Below are 26,395 nucleotides of genomic sequence, written 5' to 3'. Positions count from 1 at the left end.
GTGTATTTTTAAATATCTTTGTTTTACCTTTGAACCCTTTCATTAAGTTTTTTTTTGTTAGCTGTTTTCCGATGCCTGTACAAAGTAAATTGTAATTATTATTTACATTAACTTCTGTAATTGTCTGCAAGCGTAACGGGTTTCCAATTTATTAAAATGGACAATAAAGACGACGAATTACCCGATAAAGATGCAGCAAAAGAGTTTTATGCAAGATACGAACCCAAAGAAATACTCGGAAGGTTGGGTTTTTTAATAATAATTTCTAAAAGCATGGTCAGTGTGGACGTGGGTAGTTTTATCCATTCATAAATCGTATAAATTTGTATTTTAGAGGTGTCAGCTCAACAGTTAGACGATGTATTGAAAAAGAAACTGGAATGGAGTTTGCGGCTAAAATAATCGATCTTAGTAACGATCCCGAAAACAGAGAAGCTACTATGGAAGAAATAAACATTTTACGAATGGTCATTGGACACCAGTATATAAGTAGGTACTTTATTAAGGTGTTAGATTTCACCAACTATTACATTTAATTTAATTTATACATTAGATAAAACACCATTGAGCAGTAAAATTCTAAATAAACTCAAATGTATTATACATTTCAGTTCATTTGCATGACGTGTTCGAGTCCGAGACATTCATATTTTTAGTATTTGAACTTTGCAGAAAGGGAGAGTTATTTGACTATTTAACCAATGTCGTTACATTGTCTGAGAAAAAAACTAGGTACATCATGAGACAATTATTCGAAGCTTTGCAACACGTTCATAATCAAGGTGTTGTACATAGAGATATTAAGCCGGAAAATATATTATTAGACGATGCCATGGATATAAAACTTACTGATTTTGGATTCGCTAGTGTTCTGAAACAAGGGCAATTACTCAGAGGTGACTACTAATTTAAATTAGTATTCCTGATTTCTTTAAATTATTGCTACATTTTAATTTTTTTTACAAGATCTATGCGGGACACCAAATTATTTAGCTCCAGAAGTGCTAAAAGTTAATATGTATGACAATGCTGAAGGATATGGTTTTTCATGCGACTTGTAAGTACCTAATTGTTATCATTTATTACTAGTTTAACTAAATTGTAGTAAAATACTTTCATATCAATCGAATGCTGATAATAGATATATCATCAAGTTATTACATAGGGGTAATCATCTAACCTGACTATTAAATTTATTAATTTAATAGTAATTCTTTACACAGAATGACATAAACAGAGAGCAGATTCAGTTGTCATTGGAAATAACGTCTACCTACTTGTATTTAATTATAATAAAATAAATGTTCTTACAATATTTTGTTGAATTGTATCCCCATTTTAAAAACTTACACCTCGGTACTGAGTTTCAGTAGTATAATAGTATTAAATTATTCTATTAGAATTATCAAGCGTACAAATACATTTTTATTAATTATACATTTTTTCATATAAACAGTTTTTAAATTTAATTTATTGGCACAATTTAATTAAATAAAAGCATAAAATAGTAAACCTTACCTCAAGAAATAATTTGATTAACAATTTATTGTAACTGCACTAATTTCCAGCTAAACTGGTTAGGTTAGGAATTTGTCAATAAATATTTATTAGATTTAATTTATATTATGTATTTTTCTGATTCCAGGTGGGCATGTGGCGTGGTAATGTACACATTGTAAGTATTACCTTCGTAATACACTAAAAAGTATTTGCATAAATTTAAATTTTTAAAAGATTTGTTCCTATACAGATTAATTGGTTGTCCTCCATTTTGGCATCGTAAACAAATGATTATGCTGAGAAACATTATGGAAGGAAAATATTCATTTGATTCTCCTGAATGGCAAGATATTTCTGGTAAAAAGTAACATAGTTAGTCCACATTAGAATTATTTTGATGAATTCTATGATTTTTATTTATAAGTAATAGAAAAGTTCACATGGAAAATAAAACCCATTGTTTTTTTTTTATGCTGAAGCCCGGAAAATGTTTGGTATTTATCCAAAAATATAGTTTATGTATACCCAAAAAAATTTAAATGGGTCAGGAATTTTTTGTACTCTAAAAAAATAATAAAAAATAATGTTTAAAAATATTTTTAGAATCTCCAAAAGACTTAATTCGGAAGCTTTTAGTTCTGAACCCACACGAGCGACTTACTGTTGATGAAGCATTAGACCATCCATTTTTCAAAGTCAAAGTAATTATATTTTATTCAGTTGATTTACATTATACAATGTTGATCAGGGCCGCGTTTAAAGAATTACAACAGGAGGGAAAATAATAAGGGGTGATGCAATTAATTACAATGGGCGGCACAAACTCAATTAAAACTATTTCCCAAATTCTAAACACCAAAGATATTCTTATCAAAAAAAAAAAAGAATCATAATATAATTTTATATTAACAGTTAAAATGTTCCCTCTAATGTGATAACTGGTATAATTTTTTTTTTATCCTTGTTATCATTATTTTTAAGTCTAGGACATATATATTAATGGTTCAGGTGAGAATTTTAAACTATTATTATTGAGTGACTAAAACATTTGAAAATAATGTTGCAGTTTGCATAAACTGTTAAGTAATAATTATATATATCTGAACTATCTTTAAAAAAAAACCAAAATCAAACAAATAATATGTGACCTTTTCAGTTGTAATTGGTTTAGATCGGCATTTTTTTACATAGTAATAAAATTGAATAATTCTTTTTGATAGTTGATGTATTGTCTGTATTTAGTTTCTTATTTTGTTAAAATGTTAAATTCACTATAAACTTTAAATAACTAATAATTCAGTAATAAATTATGGTTCAATAAATATGAGTAAAAATTATATTAATCAGAGAAATCATCCAAAAAGAGTCAAGAAGTGCTCAAAAAATATCGTAAAACTATATTTTTTACTGTTACAAACCATTTTTTAGTTTTTTAGGTTTAAAAAAGTTGTAATGCTGCCTTTTTTATTGTACTATACATTTTCGTTCTTATTTGTTTAGTAGCCGTTTTAAAGTAAATGGTAAGATGTTTTGACTGACACTGTAAAACATGGTTTTTAAAAAAATTACTTCAAAATTAAAAACAAAACTCACTCAAAAATACATTTTTTCATGTAACTTTTCTATTTGACAAATAAAATAAAAAAGGGATCGGTAAAATTGATATGTACCTAACTGTAAAATTCTTAAAATGTATAACACATTTCAGATGTTCGATCAGGATATTGCTCCGCTCAAGAGAACACTTAGCATGAAATCGACGAAGTTTAACCAAATCTCTATATTAGCTAAACAAATTAAGGTTCGGCCTTTTAACGCTCGAAAGAAGTTCCTATACGCAATATTAGTAGTTCGAGTTATGGTACGACTATTACATTTGTTGCCGTGTTCGACTGGAAAAATATCCGTGAGTTTGGCCAAACAAGATCCTTATAGGCACAAAGTCTTGAGAAAAGTGAGTTAATAGAATAACTGTTCAATTTAAAAAAAAAAATTTTAATTTTTTTTTTGTTTGTATTTTAGCTTATTGATGCGATGGCGTTCAGAGTTTACGGCCATTGGATAAAGAAGGGCGAAGGTCAAAACAGGGCAGCTCTCTTTGAAAATACTCACAAGACTGAACTGAAAGTGATATACATGAGTAATTTATCGCCATCTTTGTAGATTGGTATTCAAAATCATTTTAACGTTTTGTAGTATCTTCTTTTATAAAAAAGAAGCTTACAAGGTATTATGATTGAAATTCAATGCTGCTAGTGCCTTCCAAGTAAAATTATTATGTATGTGTTTTCTGTATTATTGATGTTAGATGTTTTAAAATTTAACTTTAAAGTACTAGTCAATTAGTTATAGAATAATGTCATACATTTTTTAACTTTTTTGAAAAATTTAGTTATATTTTAAATCACATAAAAATTATATGTATTTATCAATTAAATAAGTAAGTCTTCCATATTGATTTTATAGTTTTACACAAATGATAATTTCTACATTAGTACATTTTAAATATTTCTTTTTTAATTTAAGAAAATCAAATAAAACTTATTTTGGCATACATTTTGATTAGTATAAATGTATTTTATAAAGAAACTGTGTTTTATTAGAATCTGTTGTATGTCAGTCAGTATCTAAAAACTAAAAACAACCAAATGGGGAGTTAAAATAAATGAAGATCTTATAATTAAAACTTAGATTAGTACCGCAGCTAATGCCGTGTTAAATAGCTAAAAATTGCTTACAACTGAATTGCTACAAAAACATCAATAAAAGATGAAAATTTAAATTTAAATTCATATTCATATGTAAAATGTCTTTAATGTTATAACATAGCATTGTTATAATATAACATAGCAAAACTACAAAATAAAATGCATTAGTGTATACTGTACTCACAATTTTTAAATAAGTGGTTGGACCCAAAAGGGTATTTAAAGTAAAGTAAAAAGTTGTTTAGTTTTTATATCAATTTACAGAAGAAAAAATGAAAATTATATTTTTAATGTGTTTTTATTTGTAATGTTTAGTAGTTTTTTTAAAATGTCTTAATACTTATTTTTAAAGAACACAAATAGAAGTTTTCAGATAATGTATGATTAAAAACCCGGGTTTGAAAAATAAATGTATTAACGTTATAAATTCAAATAATATAATAATAATTTTAATAAATTAATATATAGAATTTACTACTTCATATTCTAATTTTTATTTGTAAAATATTCATAAAAACTACAGTCTACAATAATAATATAATAATAATACATAATACATAATAATATTAATACTTATAACAAAAATTATGAATGCATAGCTTTGAAAAGAAATTTGTTATTTGGAGCAAAAGATGTTTAGAACATTCTATATTTAACCCGATATCTGACTATCTTACAGCTATTCACTTAGATTCAGCACCAAAGAAAACTAAAAAATCGAAAGTTTTAATTAATTTGCCTACCTATTTAAATTAAATATGCGTCTTACGTGTAGATCCCTATATAGAGTTATGTTATTACTATAGTCTATTCTTCTTTACTCTGTGTATATTGGTATTATTATTATTATTATTTTTTATTAGAACTTTAATGTTTTATTTTTTTTATAGCGATAGCGAAACGACAACTTTTCAAGAGATTATTTCATATTTATCATGCTAAAACGATGATTATTTCATTCAATTAAATATAAATAATAGCTTTATCAGTCATTTGACTGAACGAAACAAATTGCCAATTACGTACTGATACTTAACCTATCCAATTTCTTTCTTAAAAGCGCCGGTTTTTTAAATTTCATCAATGCAAGTACACGGTATTTCTATTTTTTACGGCTAGAAAAATAATTTTGCATATAATTCAAATCCGTTTCTCTTACCAAAGTCCCCTTGACCCGATTGTCGGTCAACGACACGATTGGTGTACTTTTTTTTCACCTCCCTGGGTCTCCCCTTAAATTGAGTCTCCTGCATTGTACCCGCCGTAACTCCAATGAGCTTGGTCTGGGACGCCGTGTTCCCTCCCTCTTTCATGATCTATGATGAACATATGATATACATGATACTATGTAGCATATACCTACTATAGGCATTCAACCATTACGAGCGTGCCGCACACATTGTATTGCCAATTTCAAGTGCGCAAGCGCAAAAACAAATTATTAAACGTTGCCAAATTGCTTGCTCTCCGCAATCGCTTCGAAAAAAAAAACATTATAAATGTACGGTTGCGTTTAGCCATATCGTGTGTTGCGTCTACGTTGGAGTGAAACGGGAGTGAAGTAGTGAGGAGTCCAGGAGTGAGAACTAGTCCAGGCCGGGAGAGAGAAAAAAACAGATCAGGTAGGGAAAATGTCTTCGACGATTTACGGTCTTACGTACGTTCGTTACGACTTACGGTGCGTATTTAAAAACAGGCTGTGGCGAGCGGCAACGTGCGCTAGACTAATAGCGCAATAATAATAATATATTATTATCTACTATTGTGTATACAATAACAATAATAGTCTGCTAGCTGCGAGTTTTGCCGCGCGCGCGCAGCCCGACAGGCTTGTGCGTGTGCGGCGATCAGCTCGGAGTGCTGCCTGCTGGTACTTCGTACACGCACGACTCGATACGGCCACCGCCGCGCTGCAGTTACGCCACGCCCACCCGGCGGACTTGTACGAGTAGGATTGGACGGCAGCCCGGACACGTGAGCAACGGCCAGCGTGCAGCGCCCGGGCCCCGCCGATCATTTCGGCTCGCGAAAATCCTACGCACACCACGTAGCCCGTCGCCGCGCACCCGGCACCGCACACACGACTAGTAAGCACCGACCGCCGCCGATGACGGACACGCGTGAGTTTCAACGCAACGGTTGATACGTTTATTATTCATTATCGGTATTTGTAAATTTGCGTTTGGCGGTAGTGCCAACAGCTGTAACGTGTTCGCGTCTGCGTATTTTTCAAACGGTTTTTTCTCACGGTGCTTTTCATTCGTCGAGCAATAATTAGCAGCCGCTCGTTGGCGCGTATCGTTTTTTTTTAAAAATCGTACGAACATGAAGCGTCCTCGGCGAGCGTGACTCCGCACGGCTGGGCGTCCCGCGATTATGTAAATGTTGTTTGCGTCCAGGGCACTGTGATATGTTTGCGGTTGACACGTGGACGACGACGGAGGAGGTGGCTTGCCCGGGCCAGCATGAGCATGAGATGCGGGCTGCAGACACTGCTTGAGGCCGCCCGATTCGTCGAGTTACAAGAAGAGTTCGAGAAACAACAGTTGGTCACTTTACACGCAGCTGGTAATTAGTCGTTATAGTACTACAATAATTACCCGTTTATTACATACAAACCAACAACACAGCGCACGTAGGTATCCAAACGGCCGGGAAAAAACACGGGTCACCCTTGTGTGTAGGTTACTCCGCCGGGGGGATACACCGCGTTTTGCCGTGTCGTGCCGGCCAGGCAGGCGGGTCGCGGTGTGGCAGTAACGTTGATTCGGCTGGTGGTCGAAGAAAGGGCGGGGGAGGGAGTGAGAAGATTCCGTGAACGGATAGAGAGCGGGCGTGGCAGGGCGCACACTGTATTTGTGGAATGACCTTCGTTGTCCTCTCTCGCAACGTGTGCTGTGGTGTGGTGGCTCGCCGCCGCCGTTGCTATAGCGTGGATTCCTATGTGCGCGCTCGAAGATACCAGTATCCTGAAGGTCACGTGCTGCGGGAAAACTCGCCCTACCTCTCTCCGCCCCGCCGCCAATGCCACCGACCCACCTCCCGACGGCCCACTCGCCACAGCATGAGTGTGTAAGCGTGTAAACATTTGCCACATGGCTGTCTCCCCTCCAGTCGGAACCTCGGTTCGACGGTTACAAGACTTTTACTACACCCCCCCCTCCCCTTCGACTGTTCCGAAACGAGTCGAATTAATTAAATTTTATGTTATTATTTTTTATTCGTCAAATTTGTATAATAATAATAATATAGGTGCCGGGCGGGGCAGCGACATAAACGACGTTTTTACTAGTCCGCGAAGTTGGCCATCCTGCCGTCGGCACACGGCCGACCACGTGGAGTATGTACTTTCTCCCCTCCGCCGCAGATACGCGATTTTTTTTTTTTTTACGTAGTGTTTCATTTTTTAACCGCACGCGGCCTGCCGTAAGCTTGCCATGTGCGTGCGGGCAAAGTGTGTTATGTGTTTAAACCTTACGTACACGCGCGCTATGCCGACTGATCGATTAGGATGGCGGTAATTAGGTTGTTTTGTTTTTTTTTTTTATAAAGTCTTACCGTAGGTGACTCGTTTTTCTTCTGTAGCTACTGGGTAGGAGACTATTTCGGCAAGGCCTCTTTTTTTTTTTTTCATTACGCAAATTTGACCGTAAGGTGAATGGCGAACTCTGGTTGTGGCCGCCACAACAACAGAGCTACTAATTTTGCAAGCGCAACGCAGCGGTTGGCGAGCCTGAGTTTCCCTTGGTGGCCACATTTCCCCACGACGGTAGCGATCGAGGAGATGGTGTCCGACAACTGTGACCAATCTCGTGATCGTCCGTCTTCGGTTTCATGTATAATATTTTTCGGTCAACGTGTGTTTTCCTCATACTAGAGCGGTCTTGTTCTAGTATTTATCATTTGTCTGGGGAGAAAACTAATTGCAGCAGCTTTAATATTATTGGATACGGTTATTCAACCGATCTCGTCTTAATACTGAAATTGTATAATTGCTACTAAGATTCATGCGCATGTATAACACGGGGAAAATATTTTTTATCTCATGTTAATTCGTTTATTTATATGTAACGCGTCATGACAAACGTTCCACGTCGTGTTTATTGGTTATCGTGCGATAATAATATTATTTAGTAATGTATTCGTAGACAATATTGGTTTTTAATAATACATTTGATAGTTTTACTATCGTGTTTGGTAAGCGATTGTGGTGACTGACAACTACTATTTATTTTAATTATCTTGTTCGAAAAGAATGTATTGGTCACAACATTTTGGAACAACAACTAAACAAAAATTACCGTTACCGATTATGAAATGATTTTTGTTTACGATTGTCTCGATTGAATTCATTTTTTATGTTTTGTTTTTGGCCAAATCCCGTAAACCGGTTTAATAATATTTATTTTACTCTTTCGTACAATCATCGTTTTTTCGAATTAATTTACACTGGAATAATGATTGCGCATTTGTGTGACAAAAATTACCAGCTATTTCGTGTGTTTGTCTTAGTACATTGGTTTTCGAAAACAAATATTGATAATACGATAATATGTTTTGACAGTCGGATTCACAATACAACCAACACGGTTCCTAAAACATCGTTGTATTGTTACAATTTTTTTTTTTTTGTTTTAACACAATACGGCTGATATACAAGCGAGTTCAAATATTATATACTTAAATGAAAAACATTTTATTAACTTTCCTGTTAATATATCGCTTCGAAATATGCGTGTGTCCATTACGGGTGTCAAAATACATAATATTCGTAAAATGATGACGCTAAATGAAACACGGGTTTCCGTCAACATAAATCGTTGAACATCCATTGCCGCAACTAGTATTTCCCCAAGCGACTTATTTACACGCTTGTGTACTTGAGTAAATTAAATTTCTATGAGTTTCCTGGCGCATGACAATTGACATTACAGGTATATAAGTGACCTTTGAAGAGCGCTCTGGCCGTGTCTCGCTCCGGGCTATTCCTTTTTTTCTGTTCCGTTATCAACCATTATATTAACAACAGACCCATTAAATATCTTTAATCGCTCTATTGACAACTTATCGTACTTCTTAATATTTCTAGTAAAACTTGACTTTGTTAATATGTTTGTTGACATTTTTATAAACAATGCCGCGTGTGATTTATATTTATTGAACGAAATGGATTCGAGTTTCTTCTTATTGTTTTCGTTGATATCTTAGTTTACAGTTTTTATTACACCTTCGGCGTAGTATCGTTTAAATCATACTAATCCATAGACAGCAGGTAGTGACTAGCAGTAGTCATATTACATTGTATTCTGACAGCTTTTCCGTTAGTTTTATAACTTAATAAACAATATAAGGAATATCCACTGTAATGTGCCACTATAGTTATTATCTTTGTTGAATCTTCACGTAATAAGAAACCTTTATTTGTTGTACATAATATTTATAATATCGTGCGAAAACGTGCGGCGATAGCAGATAAATTATCGCAAGATATATTGTTGAACATATTTTGTTATCGAGATATCATAATTTTATTTTTTAATTTAACCACGAAAATCCCGAAGGGTATGTATAGCTTTTGTTTTACAATACAATAAACCGGCAGTGAGAATTTTTATTCGGCGCACGACATTTACATAGTAATTAATTGAAGGTAGACATTATTATCTATAGTTATAATCAACGGTTCGACGTTATGAAAATCAATGAAACATTATCTGTGGGATATTAATTTGAATTAAAAACGCGATGGCGGCTTTCGCGTTTGGCGAAAGCCTGACTATTCCTAGAAAATCGTCCCACAGTCAGCGGGTTAGATTTTTGTCATCGATACGGGTTTAGTGTAGTGTCTGAAAATTGTATCCGAAGCAACTGAGAAATGTTCTTTTCAAAAGTGTATGGCGTTTGATCTTTATCGAGTGGTAGGTTAGCATTTGGGTTAAATGTGTGCTTCGGCGGCAGTATTTTTTATACGATGGCCGTTTGGCAACCGTAATAATCTATCGATGGCCATACATTACCGTTTCGCCAACGTCACGGACGACAGTTGCTTTTTAGCAAATTTTCAAATGCCCATCGCCGCTAAACGCTCATATTATAATGTTGTTTTGGACAGCTAAATAGAAAAAAGTGTGTTCTATCGTTATAGGTTTGTTTGCCACCGCCGCTGCTACGTACAAGCATTGTTCGTTAACGACTAAAACAATGAGCCGTACAAATAAAATGTGATTGAACCGTTGTTTTTTCACAAGTAAATAATATTAGAAAGCTAATGAACGCAGTTACGCGAGCTGTTTCGGTCGAAGGAAACAACATTATTCAACGGATGGCGCGGGTAGGCAAGAGGAGGGGAGGCGGTGGCCCGCGCACGACGAAGCACATGGGCTCGGCTATAGCCGTGTTGCGCATGTACCGCCGCCAGGCCGACAACAACTCCGCAACGTTACTCCGAGCGCGTACACAACACGTTGTTGTCTGCTGGCAGTGGCGGCGGCAATGGTGCCGCCGAGGCCCGAGCGACGAGCAGCGCGCCCGGCACGCACGCATGAACACACCGGGTCGTCGCCGGGATTTTGAGTAATCAATGCGACGTTGCCGGAAAGTGCGCCACGGCCGCCCACTGCCGCGAACAAAATCGGCAACCGTTGAGTCGTGACCGTTTTTCAACTATAGGTATATACAATAATGATATATGCGTGTCCGCCAACCCGTTTCTTGCTGTTGTTTTTATTATTGTTATTTCGACTGAGATAGAGTGAACGGCGGCGGCGGTGCGTGCGTAATAGTCTTTTTTTATTTTCTTCACTAGATGACTCGTGGAAGCGGCGTGACCACATGGGCGAAAGCAAGACACAAGGGTTGGGAGGAGGGGAAATACACGTTGTAAATATGGACAGGTGGATGGCGGGAAGTTACAACTGATTTCGCTGTACACAATAATACCGTTGTATAATAATATTTCAGCTAATTGAACTCGATAAAAGTCACGGGTTTTCCTTCCTTAATTCGTTGGCGGGCTGTTGATTTTTGCATTCCGACGGTACGTAGTATGGGACACAGGTTTTCGGCGTGTCGCCAGTTGGCTTGCGAATCGAAATTTGACGAAGCGCCGACACGTTTTCCCATGTAAGAAAAACCACTGCGAATTTTCTTGACCGCGATCCAACGCCCCAATATAGTTTGGTACCTACTATACTGCAACGCGGTACGTCAAAACTATATATCTACCTACCATGTTATTTCGGTGTCAACTGTCGTCGTGAGTAATAATACACTGGGGATCGTCATAATCGACCGCTGCTGAGTGTCGTAAGCGAATAATAATAGTGCTCGTATTTTATTATTATATGGGTACATTGATGAATTTGATGATCACAGGAAGTGTGTACAACTCCTAGAACAGTAAGGGACAATAACCGTCCTGGGTGAGGGACGGTGCTGTATAGTCTTCAGAATCATCATCACTTTAATTTGTCAATAACAATATAGCGTTAATGAGCGGTGTATTGACGACCGCGTGCGAGTCTACGTCAACCGACAACGATTGGCGAATTGATGTCCATGCAACGATAGAAACTTGATATGAGAAAAAAGATGTAGGGTGGAGTGTTGGGATTTATGATTTCACTTGCCCCCCTCCCCCTCCTATTCCAACAGTGTCGAGTCCAAATCGTTTTCCCATGGCCATTGCGTGTAATACCGTTCTTCGAATAGTGCTACCGTTGTTCGTCCTCGGTTTGGGTCCATTGTGAATCAACAGATGGCGTCGCGTGTACAACATCGCCGTCAATCGCCAAGTACGCGCACGTGCTTTACTAGCGGTTGGTTTAAACGGTCCTAAAAAATTGTATTTTAATATTTGGGTCTAATGACCAACCGAAAACAAAAGTTCCTTCGACGTTTGACGACGGCTGTAATCGCCAACATAAAATAATATAAACTTAATTTATCTCGTTATAATAAATACTTTTCAGTTTGCACCAAAGTAAAAAAAAATACCAGCGGTTATTAATTATTTGACTTGTTTAATTAATTAATTTAATTAGTTTTCACGAAAGAACTTTAAACAATTCGTATGTATAAGTAAGATATGTCCTCACAGACATTCGTTGTAATTACCAATTTCATGGTTAGCTGTACAAATCGAATCTACGGACTTTTTTTGAGTTACAACCATAAAACTACTCAACATTTTAAATGTTTTTTATATGTTTAAAAACTAGTCTGTTTCAAAATAAAATTTCTTCGAATCCCCATCCCCAATACATATTTTGTAAAACTAGACACATTTAAAGATTAATTTGGCAAAACATAAAATTTGGAACGTTATCACTGATTCGTTTGTATTATTATGAACATATTTTTAATCGGGTCAAACATTGTTACTGTTTTAATTATGGTTAATTAATTGGAATAACAAAATGGACTAATTATTAAATTAGTATATTTAAATGTCCTCAAAACGTTTGATTCCTAAATAAAACGGTTCTTGTTACGCTTTTCGATAAATGGAATTTTAAAGGTTCCTGAATTCAGCGGGCGGTAGTGTGAACAGCCGCCACTAACGTTGCAGTTCAAAATTTATTTTTTATGTATAATATTCGTCGATCCTGGGTAAAATGTATTTTTAATTTTTATTTGACACAAATTATATGTGTATGCACACATCATTGTAGTAATAGCTGACGCTATTAGTTATCAAACTTTCGGGACGTATCCTTTCACGGTCTGTTGACTGTTCTCAATAAATGTGGTGAATTCAATAACACATCAACAGGAGTGTTATCTAAGTGCGAATACTAATTATTTACTACCGTGTACGGAGCAGAATATACAATAACTAGTAGGCGGCACACATTTATACCAATTTAAAATTTTTACTATAATTATTATTGCTCTGCTCGATTTTTTTTTACAAATTTATTTGTACACCTATTCCGTATTGTGTAACGATTATTTACACAAGTAGGCATACCGATAAATGATCCATGGCCTGTCGCGTATGTGTTTTCTATTTATAAATACACATTATCGCCACAAGGTGATATGAAGAGAAGACAAGCTCTTGTTTTTTTTTTTAAGATGGTTGTTCTCGTTTCATATTTGAGTTCGCCTAGGCGGAAAAATCACTATTTTGTTGGCCGTAGCACGCGCGGTTAGTCTATTAACTCGATTACAACAAAAATAATCCAAGAGAATATTTTGGCATGTAAGATCACCGGGACGGGGCAGGCTTCCAAAATAATTTTTTTGTTCTCTACAACCCTACAGCGCTCTATCTCCTCTTCCATTTGACATTCGTCCGAGTTTTTATACGAAACGTCGTTGTTGAGGAATTTGGCAAATCCATCATACAGAAATTGACTTGGACCGTACACCAAACAGTAATAGTGTCGTTGGTAGCTGTTTTTTAGAGGCCGAATACACCCCTTATACTTAAGGGATTATGGATAGGCAATTTCACGAAACACCATACATTTTTCAGCTAAATCTTAATTGTGTAAACTAGCTAGCACTAAAATTATAATTGCGTTAATGCTAATAATATGATCGAACTAATGCTAACATTTTCGCTCGAATTTTGTATTATTATCCATTTTCTTATCAGTGTGATTGTGTTGAGCATTAGTCATTAATCGAAGTATATTTATCGAAAACTTGCGGGCGCAATCATGAAATTATTTGTTTACGCCACCAAATTTCCGTCAAAACATGTGCCAAACACATTTGTTTTTCGTGCAGCTCCGCCATAACAGAAATTATATATTTACCATTTGTGTAGCTCTATTTTTTTTCAGCTCACCGTTAATATGAAAAAAAGTTAATTGCACACGTTAGCTACTACAAACACCAAGCAATCTCCAAAGGGTGGTAAAAAATCAATTTACATTCTTTATGTATCTATTTTGACACGCCTGCTTCCCTGGTTGGTTTAATCAATTTATAGTAAAGTGGAAAATGACTAAACCTAAATCAAAGCTAGCTAATGGACTTTTGAAGTTTTATTTTGGTTTTACCTATTGAAAAAAAAAAATTCTCATTTGTAAATTGCGTATGGATAGAAATTGTACAATGTAATGTTTACTATTTTTAACTATTGGCATTGCTCAAATTGTTGAACTACTACATCGCCGATTATTTTATGTTTGGTATTTTCACTATTCATTTTGTTCAGCAGTTATAATGGTGTATAATTTATTGTGTGCATATTTTTTCTCGTACTGCAATATAATAAAATAAGAACATACATTCCATACGAAGGCAGAGTCAGTTGTGTTGTGTAACACGTATTACAGAATAAATAATAATAATAATTGTAGTGCGCTACATCTTTATTGATGTGCATAATTAATAGAAGCGCGAAATCATAATATTATGCGATAAGTGAACGCGCCTCGAACACGTGTGGTTTTTTTGCCATAAGTATATGATTTTTTTTTTTTTGCATTTGAAATTTTTGTTTTTCTCGCGTACCTAACTACAAGTGACTCTTGTTTATTGTAATTGCATACCTGCCGCATAAGGTTGTTGACACTCGTCTGTATTATGTTAGCTGATCTAATATTTTAAAACATTCATACACCTATACCCGCGTTGCTGATGTTATATTCATGAAAGACGAAATTTCAACAATAATTATTGTTATTGATTCAACAGCGAAAGAAAGATCAACCTTTGTTGATGATGATGACAACGACGATGATAAATGATGAACCAGAAGTTAAAAAAATGTAACGCTTGTCTTGTTGTTTGTTGGTTTAAAAACGAAGAAGGCAAATAAAATATCGTCGAATTGAGGTAGCGTTTATGTATAATATACCATCCATAAGTTGGTCAATATATTATGTAAAGCCAAATTAAATACACAAATACCACATGTAGGTAAGCGAACTACATCGTAAATGGAATAAAATCTATAACTAAATTATTATGGACGACGATCATACCGTGTATGGATTAAATTTTATCAAATGTGGTCCATCTTTTGTAAAATCGTCTTGCAAACTACACAAATTGTACAGTATTCGTCGTTTGACCGATCATTTTGAACACATCAACGTTTTAAATTCTTCATTTGCTTTGTTACTTTCAAAACGCTCACAAATGAAAGACGTCGGCTCATTTATAAATATATTTTATAAGTCATTGATAGTGTTCTTTGACCAAAATCAAAAATGATTGTTCTACGTAACAATTGATTTCGGTTTTACAGTGGAACAACCAGAATGTTCCAAGTTATAACTTATAATTTTATTATACTGGCAAAACGGAATCCGATTTTAACCAAGATCGCGTAGATCGGTACATGTCGTCCAGGATAGTCAGATTTAAAATTATCGATAAATGTTACTCATTAAATAATAATATCAAAATTCTGGATGTTCCTTTATTTGTTATACCTCTTCTTTATATAACCTATTGGCCGTTTTCTTCTGATATGTAGCTCTCGTGTGTATAGTACGGAAATTGACCTTATACTAACTAGTCGACGACGGTATGTAGGATTTATCGGCGAAGACCTTTAGCTTGTTATTTGTTTCTCCATGTCGTTGTTACCGGGTTCATAAGAGTAATATGACATAACTTACTCAGTAATTTGACCATTAATGGTGACCACTGGCGTAGGTATAATTCGAGGACGTGTGCTCGAACGAGCCTGCAAATCTATACTTGGAAACTTGGTAAACTGTATTATAATTTTTGCGAAATTTTTGTAAAAAAAAGTTATGTATGTAAAAGATGAATAACTCGTTAGATCAATACGACTGTTATCGGATTTCCTCGAGTGGGTTTGCATTTTAAAATGTTGCCTTAAAAAATGTGTGCATTCAATATGACTAAATAATTATTTTTAGATTGGGTTTCTCTATTAAAAATTAAAAATTTATACCCTGTTTTAATAATCACTAGATCTTGTACACTACAATCTATGAACAATGTCAGTGTCGAAAAACCCGGGTTCTTGGGGTGTATAAACCCATATGTTTGGTTAAATTTGCTAATAAACGTTTTCTGGGTTTAAAACAAAAGAACCTCTTTGGATTAGGAGGCAAAGCTAAAGTTTTTTTTGTCAACATTTGTGGGATGAGGGCAGTGTATTGAACCCAATTTCGATAAAAAAAAATTAAATTATTTTTCGAATAATATAGATAATCTGTTTATTTATTATTTATAGGAAACATATTATCTAGTTTGTCAATTTGAATTTGTTTCTGAATATGAAAATGATTTTAAATGTAATTAATAATTATAACGACTTGTTAAGTAAAAACAATCAAATTTTAACTAAAAATGAGTTATGACTTAAAGGAGCATGTAGTTCTGTTGAATATTTCAACACATTTATTACTATAGTGATAGAAATAATAGTTATTCAAACTAAAATAATTAGATATTCAAACAAATAATAGAAAGGTAATAAATAACGAAAAAAATAGTGTTCGTGAATAATAGTTAAATTGTTTGGTCGAAATAAGGTAAGGGATGAATTTTTTCGAATATGGTTTTCGATCACTTAACTCTCAAAACTGTACATTTGTATTATAAACCGGTCAAGCGGTTAAAAAACAATTTATTTAGTAAAAAATGAAAGTCTTAGAGAATCATTTTAGGGGAGGGGTGAGATATTCACACTGTTCTGTTTGAGCCACAGGTGAAACCATTAGTGATTAGGGGCTGCAGTTACCGGCAAAGTGAACTAGAGTGTACTTGAGAATGGTATGTATTTTTTTAAGCACCACAGTTCTCAATGGTTGTATTGTCCGTGATGCGATTGCGTTGTCCACGCGTTCGGAATTTACACGTGCTATTCTACGGCAACGTTATTATTGTTTTGATAATAAATAATAATATATATAACTGTTATTATTATTATTATTTTTTTATCAACTTGTTTCGCCCGGACGTCATAGCTGGGTAGACGTACGTTTGGGTGTAGTTTTGTTTTTGTGTGCCTTCCTCCGTATATATTCGATGATTGTGCAAATAAAGTTATTACAATAATTTATTATTATATTTTCATCATCGTTTCAACAACCACGTGTGTATACAAATGTCATAGGCATAATATAATATTATATCGTTCATTTTTCGTCGCAGGTTGTGTCTAGATAATTACCGTAATATGTAGTGTTTATAATAATGCGTACTAAATGGTAAAAATCATAATAATAATAATAATACATAATATTATGTAAAACACGTATGACACGTATAAAACGGGACTATAGGTAACGAAAAAAATAAAAATATAATACAATTATACAACTAATTCGAGAGCCATCCGTTGCCGCGCACGTGAACAAGTCCTATATTGTAGTCGAATATTTTTGTGTACATAACACACTCGCACCGTGTGTGTGCTTTAGTATTATTAAATATTATAAATGTATCTGTAATGTTTGTGTAATAAAAAAAAAAAAAAAAATTTAGCATATAATACTAATAATAATAATATTAATATAACGTGCATAGATGAGTGCAGGGTTCGCGCGGCGAACACGCTCTTCGTCTGTGGGCCGGCGCGTGGCGGTAGGAGAGATGATGTTGGCGTGACGTCACAGCGTTTCGACGTACCCGGTATACCGAGCCAGTCAGTCGCGATCCTCTCAAAACCGTTTCGGCATCCGTCGCCGCAACCAAAGCGCGTCATTCACCCGTACATTGTTGTTTTTCAAATCGGTTCGGTTGTAACGCCGCGTGCCCCGCACAGTGCCATACAGTGCACCACCTAGTTGTAATTATTATAATATATTTACACCTGTTTTCATATATTATACATTGCTTTTCGTTTAATACATCGTCGTCTGTTCGCGTATCATCTTACGATAACGCCATGTAAAACCGTCGGCGTTCGGTCCGTATCTTACTCAACATCATCGTAATTGTCTCTTACGTAAACCACCAGCGATGGGCGTGTTAATTTTGAACGTGGACGCATGGGTGAATCCGCCGCCGAAAAAGAAATGGATCAGACACTATTTTTTAGGTATACCTACACTCACACCGTCCGAATTACATAACGCCAACGAACCACCTAATAATATTATTGTATTTATTTAATTATTCGTTTCGATGATATAATATTATTGTTTCGCAAGATTAACCATTTGTTTTTCTTTTTACAGAAGAGCCTTTGTCCAACGACAAAGATATCGGTTATCATCCCTCCTCTGTGACACTACCCAGTTCCGATCTTCCGGCTTCGTTGAATCACATCGAACCACCGTCTACACCCCCTCAGCAGCAGCAGCAGCAGAAACAACAACAACAGCAGCAGCAACAACAACAACAACAACAACAGCAACAGCAGCAGCAGCTGCAACAACCTCAAAGACAACCACAACAGCAGCAAGCTAATACCGTCCTATTACAACAGCACCACCATCACCCGTCTTACAAGTCTGTCGTCGCTACAACAAACGTCGTCGTTACACCTAATACCGTTGTAGCCAACGCCGTCTCCAACTCTGACGACAATGGCGCGTTGTCGTTGGCTCAAGAACTCAAACGACGGACAGGGTAAGCGCATACATCATTTGCACACTGTAGATGGCTGTCCACGTTCTAACGCGAAACATTTCCAACATATAACGGTGTCATCTCCGGGGGGGGGGGGGGTGGTATTTCTAATATTTTCATTAGAAAATTGTTGCGTTTTTCACGGAATGATATGAAACGATTTTGCCCGTTAGAAATGCCAGCTGTTATTACCACCATTTATAACATTTTAACCGATTAGAAAATAATATTTGTTTGTTGCCGGCGCCCATTATGTCCTTGATCCAACGTGTGTTTATCTCGTCTTTTAGATCCGGTACAAGGGAGGTGCACAACAAATTGGAGAAAAACCGAAGAGCGCATTTGAAAGAATGCTTCGAGCTGCTCAAAAAACAAGTACCGGCATCTCAGGACGAGAAAAAGACGTCGAACCTGAGTATACTCAGAAGCGCCATCCGGTATATTCAGGTAAGACCCGGGTAACACGACCGATTATTTTCTGTTTTTTTTTTTTTTTATAGTAGTATAAGTAAAAAAAAAAAGAAAACATATTTTTTTCACCCGTCGTCGTTGTTGTAAAATATGCACGCTTCCTCCGTGCCCTGTTCGCGGTCTTGTATTTAGTAGATTGGCACACATTTATGTATTATATATACATATAATATGTATTGTTTGTTCGTTTGTGGGAGGTCAATCGCTGAACAAGCACAGACGCGCGCGCCAACGGCCTCGGTTGTTTTTCGCGTGTTGGCCCAACTCGCAATAATTCAACGGTAGGTATAGGTTGCTACAGCCTACTGTTGCTCGAAAACAAAAACAAAAGTGGAATAAAAAAGCGCACGTTTGCTTTATTAACAATAATGCTATGCATATTTTTTTAATACACACACACACATACACACACACACACACATATATATATATATATATATATATTTATTTATTTATATTTTGAATTATCTCTATTCGTCTCTCCGATCGCGCTTAAAATTGTATAGTGCATATTTGTATTTTTATTCGAGATGAGTCTACCACTTGTGTATTCGATTAATCTACGGCGGTCGAGCAAAGCGCCGCCGTTGCACTTGTGAACCGAATATGTAGACATATTTTACTTTTCGTGAAATGCGCATGACCTTATCGCAATACGCCCTTGAATGCGTGTGACTGTATAGTAGAGGTACTTGGTTGGTGTATATGTGTGTATACCGCCACCTGAAATGCTGTTTGAATACGCTTAACACCTGAGGTCAACTTCTCCCGTCGCTGCCGAAAAAAAATGTTGCTAGCTCAATGCCGTGGTTACCGTTTTTTTTTTTTTTTTACATCTATGGACTTTCGGTGTTCACTTCTGTAGTGATGTAAAACTGTTAAAACGATTTACGTTTACTGTATCATGCAAATAATATATTCTCTACACAGCACACTAGACGTGCCAGAGGAAAGTACACCTTCCTCCTTTTTGTTATTACTCGTAAGCGGCTTATAAAAATATCTTTGCCCTAGACGTTGATGCGCGGCCAATCAATAACACTCGTTACATCGCTCCATTGTCATTCGTTAAACCGTAAACGCCATTAATCATAATCCGTTGCCAGTTTTAAATCATGTACTGTTGTATTAGAACAGGATGTTTGTTTTTACAAGGAGCCAAAAATTGCGTAAACAGGACCGCCCAATTGTTTACGAACAATCGTGAAAAGTAATACAATTTTTTGATGAAAATAGCTGATAATACTTATTACCTATTTCTACGCCGTTGGTGGTTCATGTCTACTTTATAAAAATCATGTTTTTGACCATTTTGAAAATGCGAAATCCCAGACTTACACTTTTTATAAATAAATTGTATATTGATGAAACATAAGAACAAAACGTGTAAATTTATTTCAAAAACAAATATTAATGTGAATATTTGTTTGTAATTAATATATTTTGTTGGCTTACCACACATGAGGGATTTGCACGTAGTCGTTTTCAGGGATAAAATATTGGTAACATTAGACAAAAAATACTTTATAAAGTTTCAAACAATTTTTTTCAAATTGCAAAAAAACCTAAACGGTACATAGAATTGAATTTTCATTAAAAAACCGGAAAGTCGCACTTATCAATCACTTTTCCGTGTAAAATCAGCTATTCATTACTGAAATTATTCGAATAAAATTATATTTGGTTTTTTTTTAATTTTTTAAAGTAAACGATTTTATTCTTTGTTCGAAATAAATGCAGTTATTTTTTATATTACCTATTACCTTCGTTAATAATATTAAACCGTATTCTAACAGGTAATGTTAGATTAGAGAATTAATTAACGAATCAATACGTTTGTTTATTTCACTAAAATTTGCCCAACACTGTCATTCGAGCAGTTGTCGAATTCTCGTATATTGTTTTTGGGCAAAAAAATAACCACACAGTAAGCTGAAATGAAAATTAGCTCGCATAAATTAATACCATAAATTAATTACATTTTAACCATTTTTGTTTAACTCAAAGTAAATATGAATTCGAATAATAAAATGTAAATTCAAGTTTTAAAATGTATTTCTCCCTTTAATATTCCTAATTTTTTTTACAGAATTTAAGTTTAAGTGCAACGGTCTTTAAAACTTATAAATCGATGCATAAAATTTTAAAAAAATGGTTAAAATGTATTAATTTATGCGAGGTAATTTTCATTTCAACCCACTGTGCGGCGGTTGAACGACCCTCACACATGTCGTATATCAATAATATATTATTATTTAATATATATTATATCTATATACACGTACGCGACAAAAGTAAAATGCACGCACGCACACCTGTATGCAAAAAAACCACCGCCGCCGCCTCCCTCTTCACCTCCACCGTCCATCCAGCACCGCCCCGACGAGTGTGACACATCGCGTTACGTTTCGGACATAGTTTTTAGGACGACCCCAGCGGTAAGACATATCCACGTCGAAATACTTTTCTATATGCTATATTATGTACCTACCTAGTTTTTCACGGCTTTTATTAATATATATCTCTTTGCAATCTGCTTTGGCTGAGATGAAACAATGGGCAAATACTGGGTTTTATGTTTTTTAAATTTTTTATTTGAACACGAGGTTAGGCGTTTGTTGGCCGAGATCGAATCTTGCGTTTTACTATGTTTCACAAAAAAAATTATGTTGGCGTTTCGAATTCGGCAGTTCGTTTGGCGTCGACATGTCTGCTGCTGCTGCTGTTGCGACGTTGGCGCTTACACGTGGCGTACCAACCTCGACTATTTCGTGCATTGGTGTATACAATTTATTGTAACATTTGGATTCTTTAATTTTAAATTGTCGCCCACGTGGATTCTTTCTGGCGCGATGACGATTTTTTTCTTCTACCGCAATTATTGACAATGTCATTCGTCGACGGTTGGCGGCGTTTGTTATATTATGCCGACTATAGCCGTGACCTACAGACTATTTTGCAATGCACGCATGCCGCACCTAATCATCGATAATAATCGTCGTCAAAAACCCGCGTGGAAAGGCTCGTTTTATTATTACACTATGACGGTCGAAGGTAAAATTTGCAATTTATTTTTCGTACATGGCTTTGCGCGCGGTATCTTGTATACATTCCCCTCCCAGCCGTTGCCCCTTCCTTTTTTCAAAGGTCTAGACATAAAAGTCTCTCGATAAAATTATTTATAAAACACAAAAGTTATGGAAATCGACAATTAAATACAATTACCTATGTATTAATTATATAATGAGCCGAGCATAAAGAAAAAAGCGTTGGAATACTCCAAGTCAAAAATTTGTTTTTTAAGAATTTTTGAATTGCGTGTAGTTGGTTTTTCAAGTGTGCCAAAACATACATCGTAATATTTTTTTATTTTTATAGGAAAATTAATAAAAGTCGATTTTTCTAAGACGCTCATTTTTGTTTACCGTTTGCTTTTATTTTTTTAGTGATAATATTTTACAGTAATCTGAAGTTCTCCAAACACTTTATTTTTAATGTTTTTTAGAGCCCTATTAATTTTTTAAACTTCTGTAATGTATGTATTATATTTCCTTTAAATTGAGTACAATCTATATAGATTAACTAAATCCATATAATGGAAATCGTTCTAAAATTTTCCAAAAATTTGTAGCATTTTTAAGTTAACAAATATGTACATTTTTTGGCGTTTTTCTAGTTTCTGAACTTAACTTTTACCATAATAATGTACATTTTGTGTACAATTTATAGACTAGCTACGCATGAAGAAATCTGTCCAACAGTTAAAAAGTTACCATCTAGCCATAAAAATAGGAAAATAAAACTGGCTACAACAAACCACATAATATCTAATTGAACAAATAAAATAGAATATCAATTTTCCCAAAACTTTGACTAAAGCAGCTCTAAATATTTTGTTTTGTTAGTATCTACTATTGAGGGGTCTATAAGAATTTTGACAAATACCCCAAATGTTATGGAATAAATTACTTCTCTTAAATAATTAGTCAACCATTATTCTTCTTGTTTTTGTATTCATTTTTGGTTTAATGATACGTTATTATGATCGTTGGAAGGTCCATATTCATTATGGTTAATAGACAAATAACTTGTCCAATGTTTTTTACTAACTTGTAGATGTTTTGCTTTTAAGGTGTTGAGACGAAGAGAAAGAGAGCTGGAACACGAGATGGAAAGACTGGCCAGAGAAAAAATATGGGCTCAACAAAGGCACGCTTCTCTCAAAAAGGAGTTGGCTGCCAAATGGGATCACATAGATTTCAGCAAGCTGTTGCCAGACTTACCGCCTGATGTAGTTACTAGAAAAACTACAAGTAATGATTCAATTATTATTGGTTTGCTTTGTTCTTGTAATTTTGACTAATTATTGTTTTCATTTAGTTGCCACAAGTATAAATGAAGACTTAGAAACGGAAAGAGATGCTAGTATGGTTACTAGTGATGCGGATGACAGCAAATTCAGTGCTCTATACAGTAGTACTTCTTCACTGTCAAGTTCCTCTCCGCCCACCTTGCCGCTCGTCTCTGAAACCACTCCCCATCAGTTGCAAGTGGTGAGTACATCACCAATGATGGGAAGCACCATTCATATAGTTCCTCAGACCAGAAACTCGTCTTCGTTACCCAATGCTTTACAACCACAAACTCTCACATTTGTTCATCACAAAGACGCTCTGAGTATGTAAATGCACATATAAGTGTATTCAATTTATTTTCCTTACCTATTTAATTAATTTTAATATTCCTCTAGACCAACATGAAGGTACCACTCAAGCTGTACTTACCAAAGTTCAGCCAAATGGCTCATTTACTTTGTACGGCGACCCAAAGATCGCGACCAATCGTTCAAAAATGTCTATTTCAGGTTAGTAAAAATTACCTTTCAAACTTAGTAAGCCACACTACTCAATAAATAAGCAGTATAAAATGAATCAAAAATATATTTTTTTTAAATAACCTTCAGGACTAAAATAATCAAACTAAAGTAAAGTACTACTACTAAGAAAAGTATCGTAGCAAATTTTCCTATCATTTGATAATGTTCACAATATGGCTGTTGCTTTAATACAAAAAAATGCTCGAAAAAAGACAGTTATTTGGTCATTAATTTTTATCATTAATATTGATTCAATATGATTGCTTGCTGACATACTTATACTTATTTTGTTAAAAAAATATATTATATTGTTCAAATGCTTACACAATATATATTCTTAACTTCATTTGAAATTTCAATTTATTGAAACAACCATTAATCATATTTTAATTTAAAACAAAATAAAAACATTTAATAATTTCATTAAAGAATTATATGTTGAATGTTTAAAGGATTGGATATCAATTACTCCTGTCTCTTTCGATCTCTCACGTGTTACAAAATAATATATAGACGTATATTTTGTGTATTGTACTGATCTACGTAGTAATGCAATAAAAAATCTGAAAACATATTTGAATTTGTCATGAAGTTAACTCAAAATCCTACAAAGTATTTTATTCTAATTTTGAATTTTTACCTTTTCCAAATTTTGTTGTTAAAATTTGAATTTTTATATGATATTTTAACGTTTCTTATTCGTAGTAGGAAAAATATATCAAAACAGTACTCTGTAGGATATTAAGTAAATGTTATGACAAATTCAATTCTGTGTTCAGATTCCTTGTCGCAACTCTAGGTAGATTGTTACGATGGACAAAATATGCGTCTAAATTCCTATGTTGTGCGTGAGATAGACAAAGAAGGGAATAATCGGTATTTAATTCCCTAAATGAATAGTTCACTTCATGTTCTTCCAAAAATTAAATGTATTCTTTTAAAAGATTCACTGGTTTAACATGGAGTGGTGTTTGTAACACGGAATGCTATTTTCGATTCCTTTTCACAATCTATTTGACTTCTCCCAATATTTTTTCTATTTCTATATTTCATAGGGATATAATTGTTATGAAATATAAAATGGAAACATCAATTGTATATTATACAGTCAAGTGTCACAAGGATTTATCAATACCCAAAATCTCATAAAAACCACCAATATACAACTGAGTTATAATTGTAATTTTTTTTAAAATCGTTTTTCAGGCATTAAGATTAGCCCAAGTATGATTGATCATTCCAACAACACAGCGTCTGCTCCAATCAGACTGTTGCAGAACAATATATTAGCAACCCAAGCTTCAGGTAAATATAAAAATATTTTTTATCTATTAATTAATTATGAGGTGTATAATAATTGTTTTTGTTTTACTGCTTACAGTTGTGAATAGAGGGCAGGCGACTCCAAATCATGTTATAACTCGGCCACTACTTCTAACACACCACGCTAACACTTCTCCGGCTCATCTAGTACTATCTACAGCTTCTTCTAAGGTAATTATTTGAAAATAAAAAACGAATGCAGATTTTAATTAGTTTTTTTTATTTTTAGGCGGTGACAATTCCAAACCAACCAATTCCACAGTTGTCCAATGGCCATCTTTTAGTCAAGCCGAGCACGATGGTGGTTATGAACAACCCACAACCAAAATCACACCATTCCGGCCATAAAGCATAGCACTCACCGATCTTTATTTTAAATTATATTTAACTAGTTTACAATAATACTAATTTTTTTTTGGGGTTTTTGGTAATAACAGCGTAAAAAATAGTTTTAATAACAGTTAAAAAAAAACCAAAAAAAAAAAAAAAATTTGTACCATATATAATATTTATATAGACTATGATGGAAATTATTTTATTATATTTATTATTTCAAAAACCTGACATCTTTAAAATCTATTGTATATACTATATAGTTTTAATTTTATTTATAAAAGTTTTAAAAAAACACATTAAATAATTAATTATTGTAATTAAATATATTTGTCATACTATGACAACTGTTGAGTTGTTGCTCTTTATTTCCTTTAAATCTAAAAAAAAAACTACTTAAAATTGATGTTTGAACATGTAGTAAATTTAAGTCATACTATTATGTAATTTTCAGCCATTTATAATATATAAACAATGTGCACTGTCCACATATTGAGTATTTCCAAAACAAACAGTTAAAAAAAGATATATTTATTTAAAAGAAAAAAAGAAGTTTCCCTCGTAATAATTGATTTATGACTGACCAAAATGGAAATTCTCTTACTATTTGTTACATACGTTTAGATAATGTTGATAAATAAAGGATAAAAATTGGTTTAAAATTATT

The 26,395-nt window shown here is 34.3% G+C and overlaps 2 protein-coding genes across 3 annotated transcripts; both read left to right on the top strand.

The window, feature by feature from the left end:
- Positions 1–122: 122 nt before the first annotated feature.
- Positions 123–3,931, top strand: LOC126840935 (phosphorylase b kinase gamma catalytic chain, skeletal muscle/heart isoform). The gene is made up of 9 exons (XM_050576968.1): positions 123–242; positions 335–489; positions 612–896; positions 967–1,057; positions 1,646–1,675; positions 1,751–1,857; positions 2,104–2,201; positions 3,209–3,454; positions 3,523–3,931. Exons 1-9 carry the CDS (start codon positions 157–159, stop codon positions 3,661–3,663), a joined length of 1,239 nt encoding a protein of 412 aa, XP_050432925.1. The 5' UTR covers positions 123–156; the 3' UTR covers positions 3,664–3,931.
- Positions 3,932–6,218: 2,287 nt separating this feature from the next.
- Positions 6,219–26,076, top strand: LOC126847350 (max-binding protein MNT-like). 2 transcript variants are annotated; one of them, XM_050587497.1, is made up of 9 exons: positions 6,219–6,776; positions 18,332–18,725; positions 19,016–19,172; positions 23,329–23,509; positions 23,577–23,873; positions 23,947–24,060; positions 25,279–25,377; positions 25,454–25,566; positions 25,625–26,076. In XM_050587497.1, exons 1-9 carry the CDS (start codon positions 6,674–6,676, stop codon positions 25,748–25,750), a joined length of 1,584 nt encoding a protein of 527 aa, XP_050443454.1. In that variant the 5' UTR covers positions 6,219–6,673; the 3' UTR covers positions 25,751–26,076. The 2 variants fall into 2 exon arrangements, with proteins under 2 accessions (XP_050443454.1, XP_050443455.1); XM_050587498.1 differs by lacking the exon at positions 6,219–6,776 and adding an exon at positions 17,828–18,192.
- The last annotated feature ends 319 nt before the right edge of the window (positions 26,077–26,395 follow it).

This window comes from Adelges cooleyi, unplaced genomic scaffold (genome assembly GCF_023614345.1).
Source record: "Adelges cooleyi isolate 19-005CV unplaced genomic scaffold, UGA_ACOO_1.1 ACOO_flye_CR_arks_rails_tigmint_CR_PRNA_108, whole genome shotgun sequence".
NCBI classification, from domain to species: Eukaryota; Metazoa; Arthropoda; class Insecta; order Hemiptera; family Adelgidae; genus Adelges; species Adelges cooleyi.
Note: the sequence above shows the minus strand (reverse complement) of the source record. Positions and strands in the feature narration are given on the sequence as shown.

Excerpts from the sequence above, each read along its gene's own strand:
- LOC126847350 (XM_050587497.1), top strand. The coding sequence starts at position 6,674 with ATGAGCATGAGATGCGGGCTGCAGACACTGCTTGAGGCCGCCCGATTC. Across the intron at positions 23,510-23,576 it reads AGTTACTAGAAAAACTACAA|TTGCCACAAGTATAAATGAA; the intron begins GTAATGATTCAA and ends GTTTTCATTTAG. Across the intron at positions 25,567-25,624 it reads TATCTACAGCTTCTTCTAAG|GCGGTGACAATTCCAAACCA; the intron begins GTAATTATTTGA and ends TTTTATTTTTAG.
- LOC126840935 (XM_050576968.1), top strand. The coding sequence starts at position 157 with ATGGACAATAAAGACGACGAATTACCCGATAAAGATGCAGCAAAAGAG. Across the intron at positions 1,058-1,645 it reads TATGGTTTTTCATGCGACTT|GTGGGCATGTGGCGTGGTAA; the intron begins GTAAGTACCTAA and ends TTCTGATTCCAG. Across the intron at positions 1,676-1,750 it reads GGCGTGGTAATGTACACATT|ATTAATTGGTTGTCCTCCAT; the intron begins GTAAGTATTACC and ends GTTCCTATACAG.